The sequence below is a fragment of the Panthera onca genome, chromosome E1, assembly GCF_046562875.1.
Source record: "Panthera onca isolate mPanOnc1 chromosome E1, mPanOnc1 haplotype 2, whole genome shotgun sequence".
Lineage (NCBI taxonomy): Eukaryota > Metazoa > Chordata > Mammalia > Carnivora > Felidae > Panthera > Panthera onca.
Genome location: NC_138352.1, coordinates 3,519,680 through 3,534,145, shown reverse-complemented (window position 1 = coordinate 3,534,145; position 14,466 = coordinate 3,519,680). Strand labels below are relative to the sequence as shown.

General features: G+C 42.1%; 1 protein-coding gene across 1 annotated transcript; it reads right to left on the bottom strand.

Annotated features, from left to right (window-relative positions):
* Positions 1–2,379: 2,379 nt before the first annotated feature.
* APOH (apolipoprotein H) lies at positions 2,380–14,013 on the bottom strand. The gene is made up of 8 exons (XM_060645629.2): positions 13,896–14,013; positions 13,325–13,501; positions 11,346–11,442; positions 10,210–10,286; positions 7,966–8,154; positions 5,793–5,972; positions 3,937–4,134; positions 2,380–2,529 (listed from the first exon to the last, which is right to left on the bottom strand). Exons 1-8 carry the CDS (start codon positions 13,957–13,959, stop codon positions 2,474–2,476), a joined length of 1,038 nt encoding a protein of 345 aa, XP_060501612.2. The 5' UTR covers positions 13,960–14,013; the 3' UTR covers positions 2,380–2,473.
* Positions 14,014–14,466: the final 453 nt, after the last annotated feature.

The window sequence follows — 14,466 nt, the reverse complement described above, 5'->3', positions numbered from 1 at the left end:
CAAGCCCACATTGGGCTCCACACTGGCAAGGCAAAGCCTGCTTGGGATTCTCTCTCTCTCTCCCTCTGAGCCACACAGGCACCCCTGTGTGGTTTATTTTTATGTTGTTTGTGTCCTTTCAACATCCGGATGTCCCAAATCTTCTTGAAAGCAGGTATTGCTTCAGTGAAATAATATTGAAAAGCTTACACCAATTGGTAGATGGCTGTTGCCCAAAAGTTCTGAGTACCAACCATGAGGCCACCAGCTCTTGCCATAAGACCTCCCATCCTGCTTTCACATGGTTTAACAACTGAGGGGGAGTGCCTGGTATATGATACATCAGAGGGCTTCGAGCCCCAACTCCCAGTACAGGACCACCACCCATTCTAAGTGGCCACATATCCTACTGATCATACCCTTGAAATAGGTCATGGGAAATAAATACTTAAGTAAATAATCCACCATTGGGTATGTTCCTTCATTGGGTGTAAGTTGGACAATAGGACTTCAAAAATTCTGGATTATGTCTTTGTTGATCCCAGTAGGTTAATGACCTTGTGAAAGAACAGGAAAGCTTAATTTTGAGTTTTTATTAAAAGGCTCTCAGAGATTGAGCAAAAGGTCTTAGAGCTCAGTTCTACATTACAAAGGTCCCCAGTAACCAACCACCAGATGCCAAAGAAAATCATTACCGACCTTCACTGCTTCCTAGCTCTGTTCAAGTGAGCTGAGGGAAAGTGAGCAATTTAATTTTTTTTCTATGTATTTTTAAATTTTGAAATAATAAAATTAATTGGGAAAGCATTTTCAACCAAGGGGAGGATAATAAAATATATATATATTCTTGGGGCGCCTGGGTGGCTCAGTCGGTTAAGCATCCAACTTCAGCTCAGGTCATGATCTTGCAGTTTGTGAGTTCGAGCCCCGCGTCGGGCTCTGTGCTGACAGCTTGGAGCCTGGAGCCTGCTTCGGATTCTGTGTCTCCCTCTCTCTCTGCCCCTCCCCTGTTCATGCTCTGTCTCTCTCTGTCTCAAAAATAAATACAACGTTAAAAAAATTTAAATATATATATATATATATATATATATATATATATATATATATTCTTTCCTTTTCTGGAGCAAACCTTGCGATCGTGTCTAGGGCAGGAGGAGATGTTCTAAAACTTTTACTGCTGTCTTGCCATTCCTAGACCTGTGAGGTGGAATGAGGGAGAGGCCCATTTGAAAATTAATATGTAGCAAGTTAAAGAAGACAGTCGGTCTAAAACTTTGTGCTAAGCGAGGAAGTCCAGAGTGGATGGCTCTTTTGTTCAGCAAAATCCTAAAATAGGACTTTTTGGTTTATGAAGGGAGGTACTACAGTCTCAGACCCAACCTCTAATACCCAGAGAGAGAGGGAGGCATAGATAATAAATACAGAAGGAAAGGATTGAGGAAGAAAAAGCAAAATTGTTTTTTAAGGCTAAGTAATGGGATTGTGGAGATTTTGAATGACCACCTGGGAGGGAAGGAAAGGAGGAAGAACAGAGAAACCTCTTGTAGATGAAATCTGCCCCACCCCCCCCACACCCCCACAGGGAAGAAGGTCAAATCCTGATGAAGAAGCATCAGTTAGGAAATAGCTACGGGGAGATAGATTTCAAGAGTAGTGAGGGGTAATATTTGTGGAGCTGGCAAAGAGAAACAACTTTTTTTCAGGACTTTTATAAACTGGGAATAAAGAGATCCTGGGGCAGTAGCTAGAAGAAGATGTCAGTCAACAGGAAGGATTTTTGTAATGGGTTATATCACTGTACATTTATATACTAATAGAAATGGCCCAACAGAATGGAAAAAAAATTAAAATGTAATATTGCTCAGGGCAGGGGCAAAGTCCTTAAGTAGGAGAAGGAACATGAGGTCCAGTGAATAAGGTTTGCCCTTAGATGGGAACTCAAGAGTTTATCCATGGCAACAAGATGGAGGGCAAGGAACCTGGTACAGATCCTGGCTAAGTTGACAGATTTGGTCATGGGAAGATTTTTTTTTAAGGTCTTCTGTTTTCTTGGTGACATAGGAGCAAGAATATCAGGAGAGAGAGAGGAGAGAAGGTGGTTTGAGGAGGGTTTAGAAGAGACGTAGCCATGTTGGAGAGGAAGGGAGTGAACAAACTAGAAAAATACGCTAAGACCGCCAGGCAGAGCCGAAGGCTCATGTGACGGTTCTCTGGAGCATTCTGTGAAAAATACTGCAGTTGCCTTAGGTGAAAGCATTTGAGAGTACAGTGAGGGAGAGGGGAATGGAGTTTCTGGATAATCAGGTACACTTTCCCTTTCTTAGCCGTGTTCCGAGCATTTGTGTTTTTGACCCAGCTAACATAAGTGAAGTCAGCCACCATGCCGCAGTGACAGAGGCAATAAATTCAGTCACTTTATTTTCCCACTTCCGTTGTGTTCCTTGGACAAACACCGATACAAGCGTGGCATTCCATTTTGACTCCGTAAACCCGTTTAGCACGGCTTCACATCGGATGCATCGGTTTTCCAGAAAGCCAGAGAGCTGTGTTCTGTTTGGGAAGGAAAAGACAAAGATTCTAAGAGGAACAATCATTTCTTAAATTTGGCAAGTAGCTAAGCCAAATCAAATACGTTGCACAAACGTGTGGAAAAAATTTAATTATATGAATAAAGCCATTTATGGTTTTATGAATAAAACCATTTATGTGTAAGGTTGAAGTTATGGCAGAAAACATCACGGAGATGACAAGGCACGCATATCCAAGACAGAAAATGAAAGGGTCTGTGTAACTCTGACAGTCAAGATTAAAAGAAAAAAAACAACAACATTGTATCAGCCTTTTATTTATTCTCCCATGCACTAACAGCACGGCATCTGTCTGAACACTGTAAGAGACAATAGCCCGAAGAAATACATCAACAAAGCTCTGTTTGGTGTTTTTGGTTTTTTTTTTTAATTATCCTCTTGTAATATTTTGTGTACTGATTTGCACTAGGCTTAATGTCCTTTGTCAATTTCAGTATTTCACATCTCACCAGGGCCCGGCTATATTTTGAAAAACAACAATTTATCCAGTGCATTTCTGACTATTTGTGATTAGAATAACTGTCACTGTTGGAGTGCTTACTCCACGGCATGGATATCTCTGATAATCAAACCTCCGAAGTGGATTTGGTTTACTGGTTATCCTTCCCTTCTCCGTCTCTAGCTGGTCACTTCTCAAACCCTTCTCTTCTCTAACCTCCCTGCCCAGTATAGGGCTGTCAACATTCTTGGAGCACTTCTAAATTTGGAGCCAATAATAGCTTCAGCCTCTGGCCTCCTCCTTCACAGTGACAGAGATATTTAAACGCTAACCCTGAAAACTGTAAAGGTTGGCCACTCTAAAACCTGCTCATTATACACTTCTTTATCTCACACAAAGATAATCCCATCTTCCTTAAAATATTTTTGCTCTAATGAATACTTTGCTCTACTGGATACTTTTCAAACTCTGGGAATTGCTGACGAAAGGGAAAAAAAAAAAGATGTTAGAAGATCTATATACCAATTAGCATTACCATGAGTTACTTTGTAACTGGGGGTGAGGTCTCTGTAATCGGGGAACAAGAGGTAGTAAATATTGTTAGTATTCAATATTTCATTCAATGTTATTACTGTTATGACTCGAGCTTAATCTGGAATTATACAAGATGGCATAATTCACCTCAACATTCATCGACTAAAACCGCGACCCTGAATCGTAAGGGAAAGAATTGGAAAGGAGAATGTTAACGCGAGCGGAGGAAAGGATCGTTTTATCGCTTCGTCCTGCTCTTTCCTCCTGCCCGTCCTCTCTTTTTAAAAATCCAGGGGCCAGACTGACATGGCTTCTTACGACCATTAGGTAATACAAGTACTTATTATGGTGAGGGTCAAGTGGAATTCTAGCTAAAAGTACCAGTGTAAGACTTACCCTTGAAGCATTTGGGGATTTCAATGGTACCATCTATACACTGAGCATCCTCTGTATAGCTACATTTCTTTTCCTTATTTTTGCAGAAGAAAGAAACCTTTTCACCATGCAGCATTCCATCCTTAAATCTCTCTTGAAGCTTTACTCTCTCTCCTTGGTATAGCACAGTAGCTTTTTTAACAGATAATTTACAAGAAGCTGAAAGAGAGAACATCTGTAATCAAGACTTAGGAGTTCAGTTAGTCCTTCTGGGGACAATGCAGCATTTGAACCGATAGATTAGCACAGCGGAGACAAGTTGCTCAAGACAAGAAGATTCCAAGAATGTTCCTAGTGAGTGTGTCAGTGTCATTGCTGGTAGCAGTCGTTTATTAACAGAACCGTTAATTATGGCTTCCAAGATGGCCTTTGCACCGCCCCCCCCCCCCCCCCCGCAGCAGCCACCTAAGAAGGTCAACACAGACGCATCAGATTTTAGCTCCAGTGAGAAAGGACTTCCATCAGATACTGCCATTTCATATAAACCTCCACTGGCCCACTTAGATCCCATTCATTGAGGCAGTGCCACAAGCCATCAGCCACTGTGAGAGTTGGCTGCTAACAGCTCACAGATGCTCCTGTCTCTGAAAAATTGCCCTCAGCCTTAAGGGAGCCACCTCTCCTGGGAGCAAATCCGTCCCCACACCGAGGGAACAGCCTTTAGCCAATGACGACTGACAAGAGGAATACAGAAAGCAGGTCCCGATGCTTGTTGGTGGGATCAACTCTGGGGTAGAATTCATGGTCCAGCAGCTCCCAAGAGCATGCAACTGAAAGTAGACTCCGGCTGAGACCACGTGTTTGTTCAAAACGTCATCTCTGGACCCGCAGCAGCAGCGTTTGGGAACTTGGTAAAAATGCAAATTCTCAGGTGCTATCCCATATCTACTGAATCAGAAACTCTGTGTTTAAACAAGCCCCCCGGTGATTCTGGGGCACAGTGAAGTTTGAGAAGCGGTGCCCTACTCTATTCCACCAGCCTGACTCTCTCCTGAGACACTCACTGAATAAATCACCTACACTTGAATCCCTGTCTCAGGCTCTGCTTCGAGGGGACTCCAACCTAAGACACTAATTATACATCATTTTTCCTGCTGTGCCTAACTTCCTTTTCTGCTCAAGCTGCCCAGCCCCGCAGCAACCTGAACAGAAATATAGTGCCAGGTTGTCCTTTCCATACGCGTGACACAGGATCAAGGACAGACACCTAGTTCAAAAGGAACCAGCGTTTCCAGGAAAAGACGCCCGTTAGTGATAAGTCTTTGGTTGAGACGTCCGCCAGAGTCAGCCAGGTTTGAGGTGACTAAGCAGGGACACATGGAGATGAGAGAGACCACAGGGCCACTGAGATATGGAAAGAGTAGCAATGGGGCCTGATTTTCAGTTCCAATCCTCAGGAGGACCAGTTGTATTCCATTTCCTCACCTTCAATGTCCACGTGATCGCCTGTTGCTCATTTATGACAAACCCTCATTTCCTTGAACTAGCTTTTAATGTGTGGTTGGTTTTTGCAACGACGAGCAGAATCTGCACTCGAACAAAGCAGAAAAGGACGCGCACAGGAAACCCATACAATCCTCCACCATGGGATCAGGGCTTGCAAAGGATCTGTTTATCTCCCACAGTCTCGTCTCCAACAAGCTTGCTAAGCACGAAGCTCCCCCGTGCCCATGTGAGTCCTAAAGTCCTTCACATACCAATAACCGTGAAGGAAGTCTGAGCAGCAAGTAGAAAATGATTGGAACAAAAAAATGGCAATTGAGGGCAATCCACTGGATAAATTCAAGATGTGTGAAGACCACACCCGTATCTCATACCTTTACAACTTGGCTGAGCGGACCAGTTTCCAGATTTGTTACATTCTACTTCTTCTGGGCCATCCAAGACATATGTATCATGGCAACCATAGGTGGCTTTATCCTTGTAATAAAGCGTTTGTTTTGCAGGATAGTTCACAAACCCATTGTCTGGTCTTGATGGGAATGGGCATTTCACTTCTAAAAAGTGTATTCAATAAAACATATTAGTATGATAAATAGTAGACTGTCGGTTATGAAATAGTTACATTCCAGTCTCCATTACCCCCATTGAGTCACTGGGTGCTCCTGTAGCTGCAAAGGAATTTCTATGTGCTTAATTCTGTCCCTCTTATCTTAAGCTCACAAGCCCCTAGATATTAAAAAAAGAAGCAACAATGCTTTGAAAGTAAATCAGTGAGCTACCAAGTTCTTTGGGATCTTATACAATCACAGGGTATTATTTATTCCATACTTCGTCTCCATGCAGTCTAAGAGGGTGGGTTTGAAAAAAGAAAAAAAAAAAAAAAAAAAGAGTCCGTCTCTTTTAATCAACAAACCATGAAATTAAAACACAAAGACTCCCTCCACGCATACTAGCACACCATTATTGGATTTCAAATGTTAAATCTAATTCTTATGAATGTCTTCAGTCTATACGAGAAGCCAGCATGAAATGTGAAGAGAAAACATGGTGCTGCTTCCTGGCACTTGAATCCTTGAGTCTATAATAATACTTCAAACAAACAAACAAAAACAGCCCAAGGAAGAAAAGAAAAGCCCTTGTCTATAGAAGAATGCAAGCTAATTAAAAATAGAAGAAAAGATTGAAAGGGCCGGTTTACAACCCCCAATGTCGTAATTGACTAAGTCGAGGATTATCAAAGAATCTTAACAAAACCATTTAACTTGAATCTAATCAACCAGATTCAGATTATGGAACATTCTACAAGGCAACTAGCCCATACTCTTGAAAAATGTCTAGGAAAGACAACTAAAAAGGCAAGTGATCATTCTTAACTGAAGGAGACTAAACCGCACGTGTGATTCTTGACGAGATCCCACGTAAAACAAAACACATGGATAAAAAACACTTCCTGGTCAGTTGGGGGAAATCTGCATATGACATAAATGTTGTTGTTTATATTATTATAATAGCCCAAGTTATTATTGGTAATAACGGAACACGTGGTAAATGTCTTGTCAACAGTGACAATGTTCTTGTTCTCAGGACATTCGTGCTGAAGTATTATGGGTAAGTATTTATGTCAAGATGTGTCACTTTATTTTCAGATGGTTCAGGAAGAAAAAGCATCTGTCTATGGAAAGAGAGAGGGAGACAGAGAAAGTCACAACATGCTGACAGTTGATACATCTAGGTGAAAGGTTGAAGAAGAAAAAAAGAACCTAGTGCTTAGGACTCGGGAGAATTAAATGAGGTGACACATGTACAACATGAGACCAGTATGTGGCCCAGGATTTAAGTCCCACAAAAGGTGCTAGGTATTATTAGTAGTAGTTCCCCATGATAAAAAGCACTTATGTTTTGAATCATTCGAGAGATATCTATAATATCTACCACAGGAGAAAGTAGCAGTCCTTAGTATAATTCCTGGTGGGCATGATAAACTCTACAATTTGTTTACTTGGTTTGCAGTCGACAAATTCAAAGATAGCAATGATAGGTCAATTTAAAAGGGGAAGAATTTTGACAATTTTTTAAATCGAATATTCTTGTGATTCTTAAATTTAGGGACACCATAAAAGCTCGTAGCGATCTGACTACAACCCAGTTTTTCACCTTCGTCTCCCAGGACTCCCCACCATAACGCTGGCTTCTCTTGACCAACCTCACCATGATATTCAGCTGTCTGTGCACACACCCTGTTGTTTCACACCTCCCTGACTTTCCACATCCTGTAGCCCTGCAGCATGCCTTCCGCTCATTCTCCACGTCTCTGGGAAGCTCTCCCAGGTGGCCCCAGACAGGTCATTGCATTATATATAACTCCTCTGGGGTGAGAAGCCAGGTTTCATTCATCTGGTATCCCCAACACCTATCCGCATGGTGGATGCCAATAAACATTTCTTGGAAAAGGCCGTCGGAAACACTCAATGATCATGGAATTTTCCATACTTTTCAAAAATGGGATTCTACACTGTCATGCTAATTTTGTCTTGTCATTGCACCTACCTCTGCATTCTGGTAATGTAGTCCAATTTCCGTGTGCCGTGCAGGTAACTGTATCATTTCCAAACATGGCATAGTGTGGCAAGCATTCAAAGACGGCCTTGTTTCCATAGATGGAGTTGTTTCCAGCCAATGGCTTATAAACACTAAGTGTTGCAAACTTAGGTATGGCTGGTGGAGGGCAGGTTACAGCTGGAAAAAGAAGGAACAATCACTTTTATGAAAATAGCTGAGTCGTTTAAAGATACTCTTTCCAGAATGGAAAAAAAGAAAAAACAAACAAAGATGAACTTGAGAAAAAGCAAAATTTGATCAAATGCTAGGGTAAAAATAACCAATTGTAGAAGTCAAAAAGGAAAATATGATCTGAAAATCAGATGATTGTATCAGTCAAAAAACTAAAAAAAAAAAAAAAAATGAAGTAAATCCAAGTCTTGTCAATATTGTCTGTGACAGTAACACAATGCATACGTTTCCATAAGTCTTTGATCCAAATGCTGCCTTGGAAGATGTTTCTGGAAGTCAGAATTGGTAGAGGACCATCCTGCATTAATTGCTGATGATGGCACTCAGTACAAAGTCATTTGTGACTTCGACGTCCCACTGCTAGTTCATGTTTCTTTGTTCCTACTGAATATGTCCTGCTTTTGCCCTCTGTATGCATGGAGCTCACATAAGTGGCTTTATGTGGAGACACAGGGGCTGTCATCCTGACCTAAGACGGGGTTTCAATAAGTCCAGGAAGTTAGTGCAGACGGGGATGTGATTTCACTTGGATTATCTAGATCCCTGCTGCTCAAAGTGTGATCTGTAAACCAGCAGCATGGGCTTTGCCTGGAAACTTCTTAGAACTCCAGAGGCTCAGACCTGACCCCAGACCCATGAATCGGAATCTGCATTTTAACAAGATGTCCGGGTGATTCACATGCACAGTAAAGTGTGAGAAGCACTCATTTAGATTAGGCTGCAGCGAAAGTAGGCTTCGTGTTTGCAACCAAGAAGAAAAAGTGACTTTACATAATCAATATAAATCTGCGTACGAGGGAAACTATAAGAACCGTGGTGATTCTGGGGCACCTGGGTGGCTCAGTCGGTTAAGCATTCGATTTCAGTGCAGGTCATGATCTCACAGTTCACGAGTTTGAGCCTCGCGTCGGGCTCTGTGCTGACAGCTCAGAGCCTGGAGCCTCCTTTGGATTCTGTGTCTCCCTCTCTCTCTACCCCTCTCCCGCTCACGTTCTGTCTGTCTGTCTCTTTCTCTGTCTCAAAAATAAAGACATTTTTAAAAAATTAAAAAAAAAAAAGAACCACTGAGTAAAAAACTCTACTTAATTTATCCTTAAAAAACACTTTTTTTTTTGGTAGTTCACATTTCCTTGAACTATCATTTATTTGAAATTGCTTTACTTTTTCACTGGCTTTTGCTAGGACAGACCTCTCTGGAATGTTCAAGAACCATAACCGTTATTGGAATGCGCGGGCCTCCTGGGCAAAGATGGGACTCCTATGAATCATGAGTTAGGGAACATCAGAACATCCCTCCCTATGTAAGCAATGCCCAGAGCCGACACTGGTTGCACGGGTGAACGTCCCCGGAACAAACCAGCAGTGTTTTTTGAAGGAATCCCACTCTGCTCCTATGATCCAAGGCCCTTTGATGGAGTCTAAGCTCCCTGTTAAGGTTGCTTCCGTCTCTCCCTCATCGCTAGACACGCTTGCTAAGGGCAGACCGAAGTCTCCATTAGCCATGTAGCCTCAGTGCTGAGAACTGGCTATGGCACGTATGAGGTCCCCACTACACGGTTATAGAATACATAAATGGGTGAATGAATACATGAGTGAATGAGGTTCCAGACTGGGAGGAAGATGTTTGATCTCACTGTTTCCAGTTCGTCTAGTCAAATGGTGGCAGTCCCTGATTGACCAATGCCACACAAATCCAAGCTCTTGCCAAACCACCGCGATAGTGACAGAATGAGTAAACCCAGGTATCCCTGCCTCTACCAGGTGGGGGATGCAAATGTGTTCACGACTAGAACGCTCCCCTGTTGTCAGTCCACAGGGGTTGTTACATCCTCTGAGATAAGAGGATTATCCAGATGAACCCTCTCCAGAAGGATGAGCGGCCATCGAATGGAGCCAGGATGGAAGGATTGCCAGGGCTTGGAACGTACAGTGCTAAAACCAGCAAAGTCCCAGGCACACCAGCTAATCGCTCTCCCCATAACGGGGGGCCCACAGACTCACGAGCACAGACAGGAAGGTCAACACTCCATCTTCCCTCCTCAGTGCATTTAGCAGAACTAGCTCCACTCAGATAAAACCTGCAAAAGGAACACGTAATCCATCAAGCAGTAAAATGATCCATCGACGGCATCTCAAATGTCTTCTCCGCTGAGCACTGCTTCGGATTAATGCTGCTGACGGCTTCCCCATTTTGTAATGCAGTTTCCCTGAGGAGCTCAGCACTCACTGGAGGTTCATCAAATCTCCCACCTCAGGGCTGCAGGGGACTCACTGAGGAATGAGAGTGCTCCGTAGATGTACATGTAGAAACCAACCCCCAAAAGCGAATCAAACTGAGCTATGGCTACTATTCATTTTCCAAAACTATTCACTCCACAGACACAAATGGGTAAAAACAATGCAGTACATTTCCACTGAAAATATAGCATTGTCTCCTCAAAGCCAATCGTTTCAAGGTCCTTTTTCATCAGGCCCACAGTTAATTGGTATTCAGATGAAAGGAGTCCATTTCTCTTTCACACATAGTATTTCTTAATTTCCAATCCCAAACAAGAACCCTAAGTAAAATTTTGCGCTAATGTGCAAACAACACGTAATTAACAATGTCACTGGTAGTGTCTTTGGTCATAAGGCAAATGAGCTATACGACCTACCGTATGTGCTTTCTTGCTGGGGATCCTGTACTGTATCATGTGAGGATTGACAGAACTGTGTTCTACATCATCATGCTCCCAACCTTCTCCAAAGAACCTTCTAGAGACTCCCAAGTCAGTCAACCAAATCAGGTTCATAACTAAAGCCCAAGTCCAAATCCTAAACTATTTAAACCTTCATGCCAAGATTTGTCTCAGAGATTATAAAGAATTATCATCCAGTTTTAATCGTTCCAATGTACCTCCTCAGATAAGTAATTAATCAGGAGAAGGAAAGTTTGATACACTAGTGACTTCATATTTTACTAGCTGTTATATTCTCCATCCCTTACCCCATCCCAACACCACTGCGGTATAGTTAAAAGCAGGACTAAAATCAATTTGTTTTCAGCAAGTCCAGGCTGAAGGCTAAAAATTAAATATGTCTTGCTATTTAGCTTAAGGGCACAGAAATGTTCTTCCACATCTGTTAGAAGTCTTTACCCGGTGTTGCAAGAAAAACTGATGGTGTTGGGATATTCAAAAGTTGTGTAGCGTACAGCTCCATTTTCTAAGATTCCAGCGAAAGGACATACTCTGGCTGTAAATTGAAGACAGAAAAGTACATTTTAATTTATAGAATTTTTCATTAAAATAAAACCATATACACTCATTCCTGTTCTTTGATCCAATAACTCTGCTGGTAACTAGTCTAAGAAAATTACGCAAAATTAGTTAAATGATAAATGCCCAAAGGGGCTCATTGCACTGTTACCTCAAATAACAAAAATTGGACAGGCTAAATGTTTACCATCAGGTGAATGATTTGATTAATTATGAGAAATCAACAGTTGAACTCTTATGCAGCCAGCAAAATATGAATTACAAAGACCATGATAGTCAGTGTTCGTGCTATGCTGACGAAAATAGAAAAATACAAAATGGTACCTACTCAGTGCAGTGATGCAAAACTATATGTGGAAAGTAACTTGGAAAAAAATAAAATTGTTACTATTTCAGAGTTATGGCTGATTTTTTTTTTATCGTTTATTTATTTTTGAGACAGAGAGAGACAAAGCATGAACGGGGGAGGGTCAGAGAGAGGGAGACACAGAATCTGAAACAGGCTCCAGGCTCTGAGCTGTTAGCACAGAGCCCGACGCGGGGCTCGAACTCACGGACCGCGAGATCATGACCTGGGCCGAAGTCGGCCGCTTAACCGACTGAGCCACCCAGGTGCCCCTGCGTTATGGCTGATTTAAATAAAACATTTCCCCTATAATGTTATAACTGTTTTCCATTAAAAATAACATTTAGTCCTTTTTCAGTCAAAAAGCATAGTAAAATTGGGGCACCTGGGTGGCTCAGTTAGTTAAGCGTCCGACTCTAGATTTTGGCTCAGGTCATGATCTCACGGTTTAGGAGATCGAGCCCCATGTCAGCCTTGTGCTGACAGCATGGAGCCTGCTTGGAATTCTCTCTCTCTCTCTCTCTCTCTCTCTGTCTCTGTCTCTCTCTCCCTCTCTCTCTGTCCCTCCTCTGTTCATGCTCTCTCTTTCTTTCTCTCTCTCTCTCAAAATAAACAACCATTTAAAAAATGTTCTTAAAATTTAAAAAAGCATACTAAAATCACTTGTATGAAATGTATGATTTTTCACAAAGGTCATGTTCCTATGACCAAATAACCAGAGCTCAGATAGGTCCATATAGTTATTTTTACTGCTTAATTTCTACATAAAATTGCCAGAAATTCTATTGGGTTCATTGCTCAATATTTGACTGTAAAAAGTAATGCTGGCATAAACCACAGAGAAATAAAGAAATGCAACCATCCTCCATAAGGCAGTAGCAATAAGTTTATACTTAAATGTTTATATTATATTTCTATAAAATATTATAATTTATTATCAATTATGGCTATAGAATCATATTCTGTTTATATAATTATATTTACTATAAAGTATGATATGATTATATTAAACCTGCCTTCATTTTGAGGCAAAGTCCAAAAATCTGATGATTCTTCATGTTTTACTTTTTTTTTTTTTTAACGTTTATTTATTTTTGAGACAGAGAGAGACAGAGCATGAACGGGGGAGGGTCAGAGAGAGGGAGACACAGAACCCAAAACAGGCTCCAGGCTCCGAGCTGTCAGCACGGAGCCTGACACGGGGCTTGAACCCATGACCTGAGCCAAAGTTGGACGCTCAACCAACTGAGCCATCCGAGCACCCCCGGTAGGTCTCTTTTTTACATCTCTTCTAGTTCTGGGCTATGCTCACCTCCTCCTCTCTAAATAGCACCCATCGCCCTTGGTTTCCCCTCCAGTGGACATACTCCCCAAGCCCTCTTGTTTCTTCACAACCCTCCACTCCTCGGCTCTGCTGGCTCACCGTGCCCTGAGCATGACGAGGTAGGTTATCCCCACAAATGTCCAGAATCCCAATGAGCGGGGGAGCATGTGAGAGAAGGCACTGACTTACGCATACACTTCAAGGTGTTGATGGGCCAAATTCCCGTGAGAGGACATGTAAACCTCCTCATCCCACCCCGGGACACATAGCCCGGCTGGCAAGAGTAGACTATCTGCTCCCCTGGGTCATAGGATGCTTTTACTGGAACGACTATGGCAAATGGTAAATCATCTGGTTTGGGACAGGCTGAAATAGAGCACAAAGTGGTTAGTTAAGAAATCTACATTTGCATTTTTAAGCTCAGCTAGCCCGTAAATGAAAAAACTACTTAATGCCGTCAATAATAACTCTGCCAAGTTCGGTACCAAATACTCCGTATAGGCAATATCTCATCTCATCTCCTCAACTACCCTTTGAAGGGTACTCTCATTATCCCCATTTTACAGGTCAATACTTTGAGACTTCAATTGCCTGAATATCTCAGGGAGGAGTTTTAAGCGTGGCAATATCGAAGAATCCGTATCAATCCAGTCTCCCCAGCATCCACCCGAAAGAGAATTTAAATTAACATTATCGATCCCTGTCACGTACTAGGGGGTTGGATATATTAATTATATTTGCAAAAGCAAAGAGTACTTACTCCGGCCTGCAGTGGCGACGTGGCAGAGAAAACTCGAGAACAAGACGAGCACCAGAGAAATCATTGTGGATGACTCACACAGGCACCACCAAAGTGGCTTCCTCCACTAAAAAGAGGGCTGCAAATAGAAAAGTGCTTAAATATTAACCTTTTTTCTGTGTACTTTTATCTCTGTAAATAGAAGGTAAAATATCACAATTCAAAAGGAACTCTGAGACCTACATTCTTTAATCATTTACCTCCATTTCTGTGAGTCTGTTGTGAAATCGTTGGCAAACGATTTCTGTCTTTGTCACGTTGATTTTAATGGCCCAACACGGTGTGTTATCACCTCCGATAGAATCCTGGTGATTCCCAGATGGTCCAGCCTCTAATCCAACCTTCTCATCGTCCATCCTTCATCTCGTGCACTGGGATGGAGCACCAGAAGACTGGAACACCTGCTTCCCCGACAACCTTGACATAGAAACGTAGGACCATCTCTGGTTTCGGTCTCCACACCTCTAAAATGATATTTCAGTTTCCAGATGTGTGATTCTTAGGAACATCCTCATGGAGGCATCTAGAACTA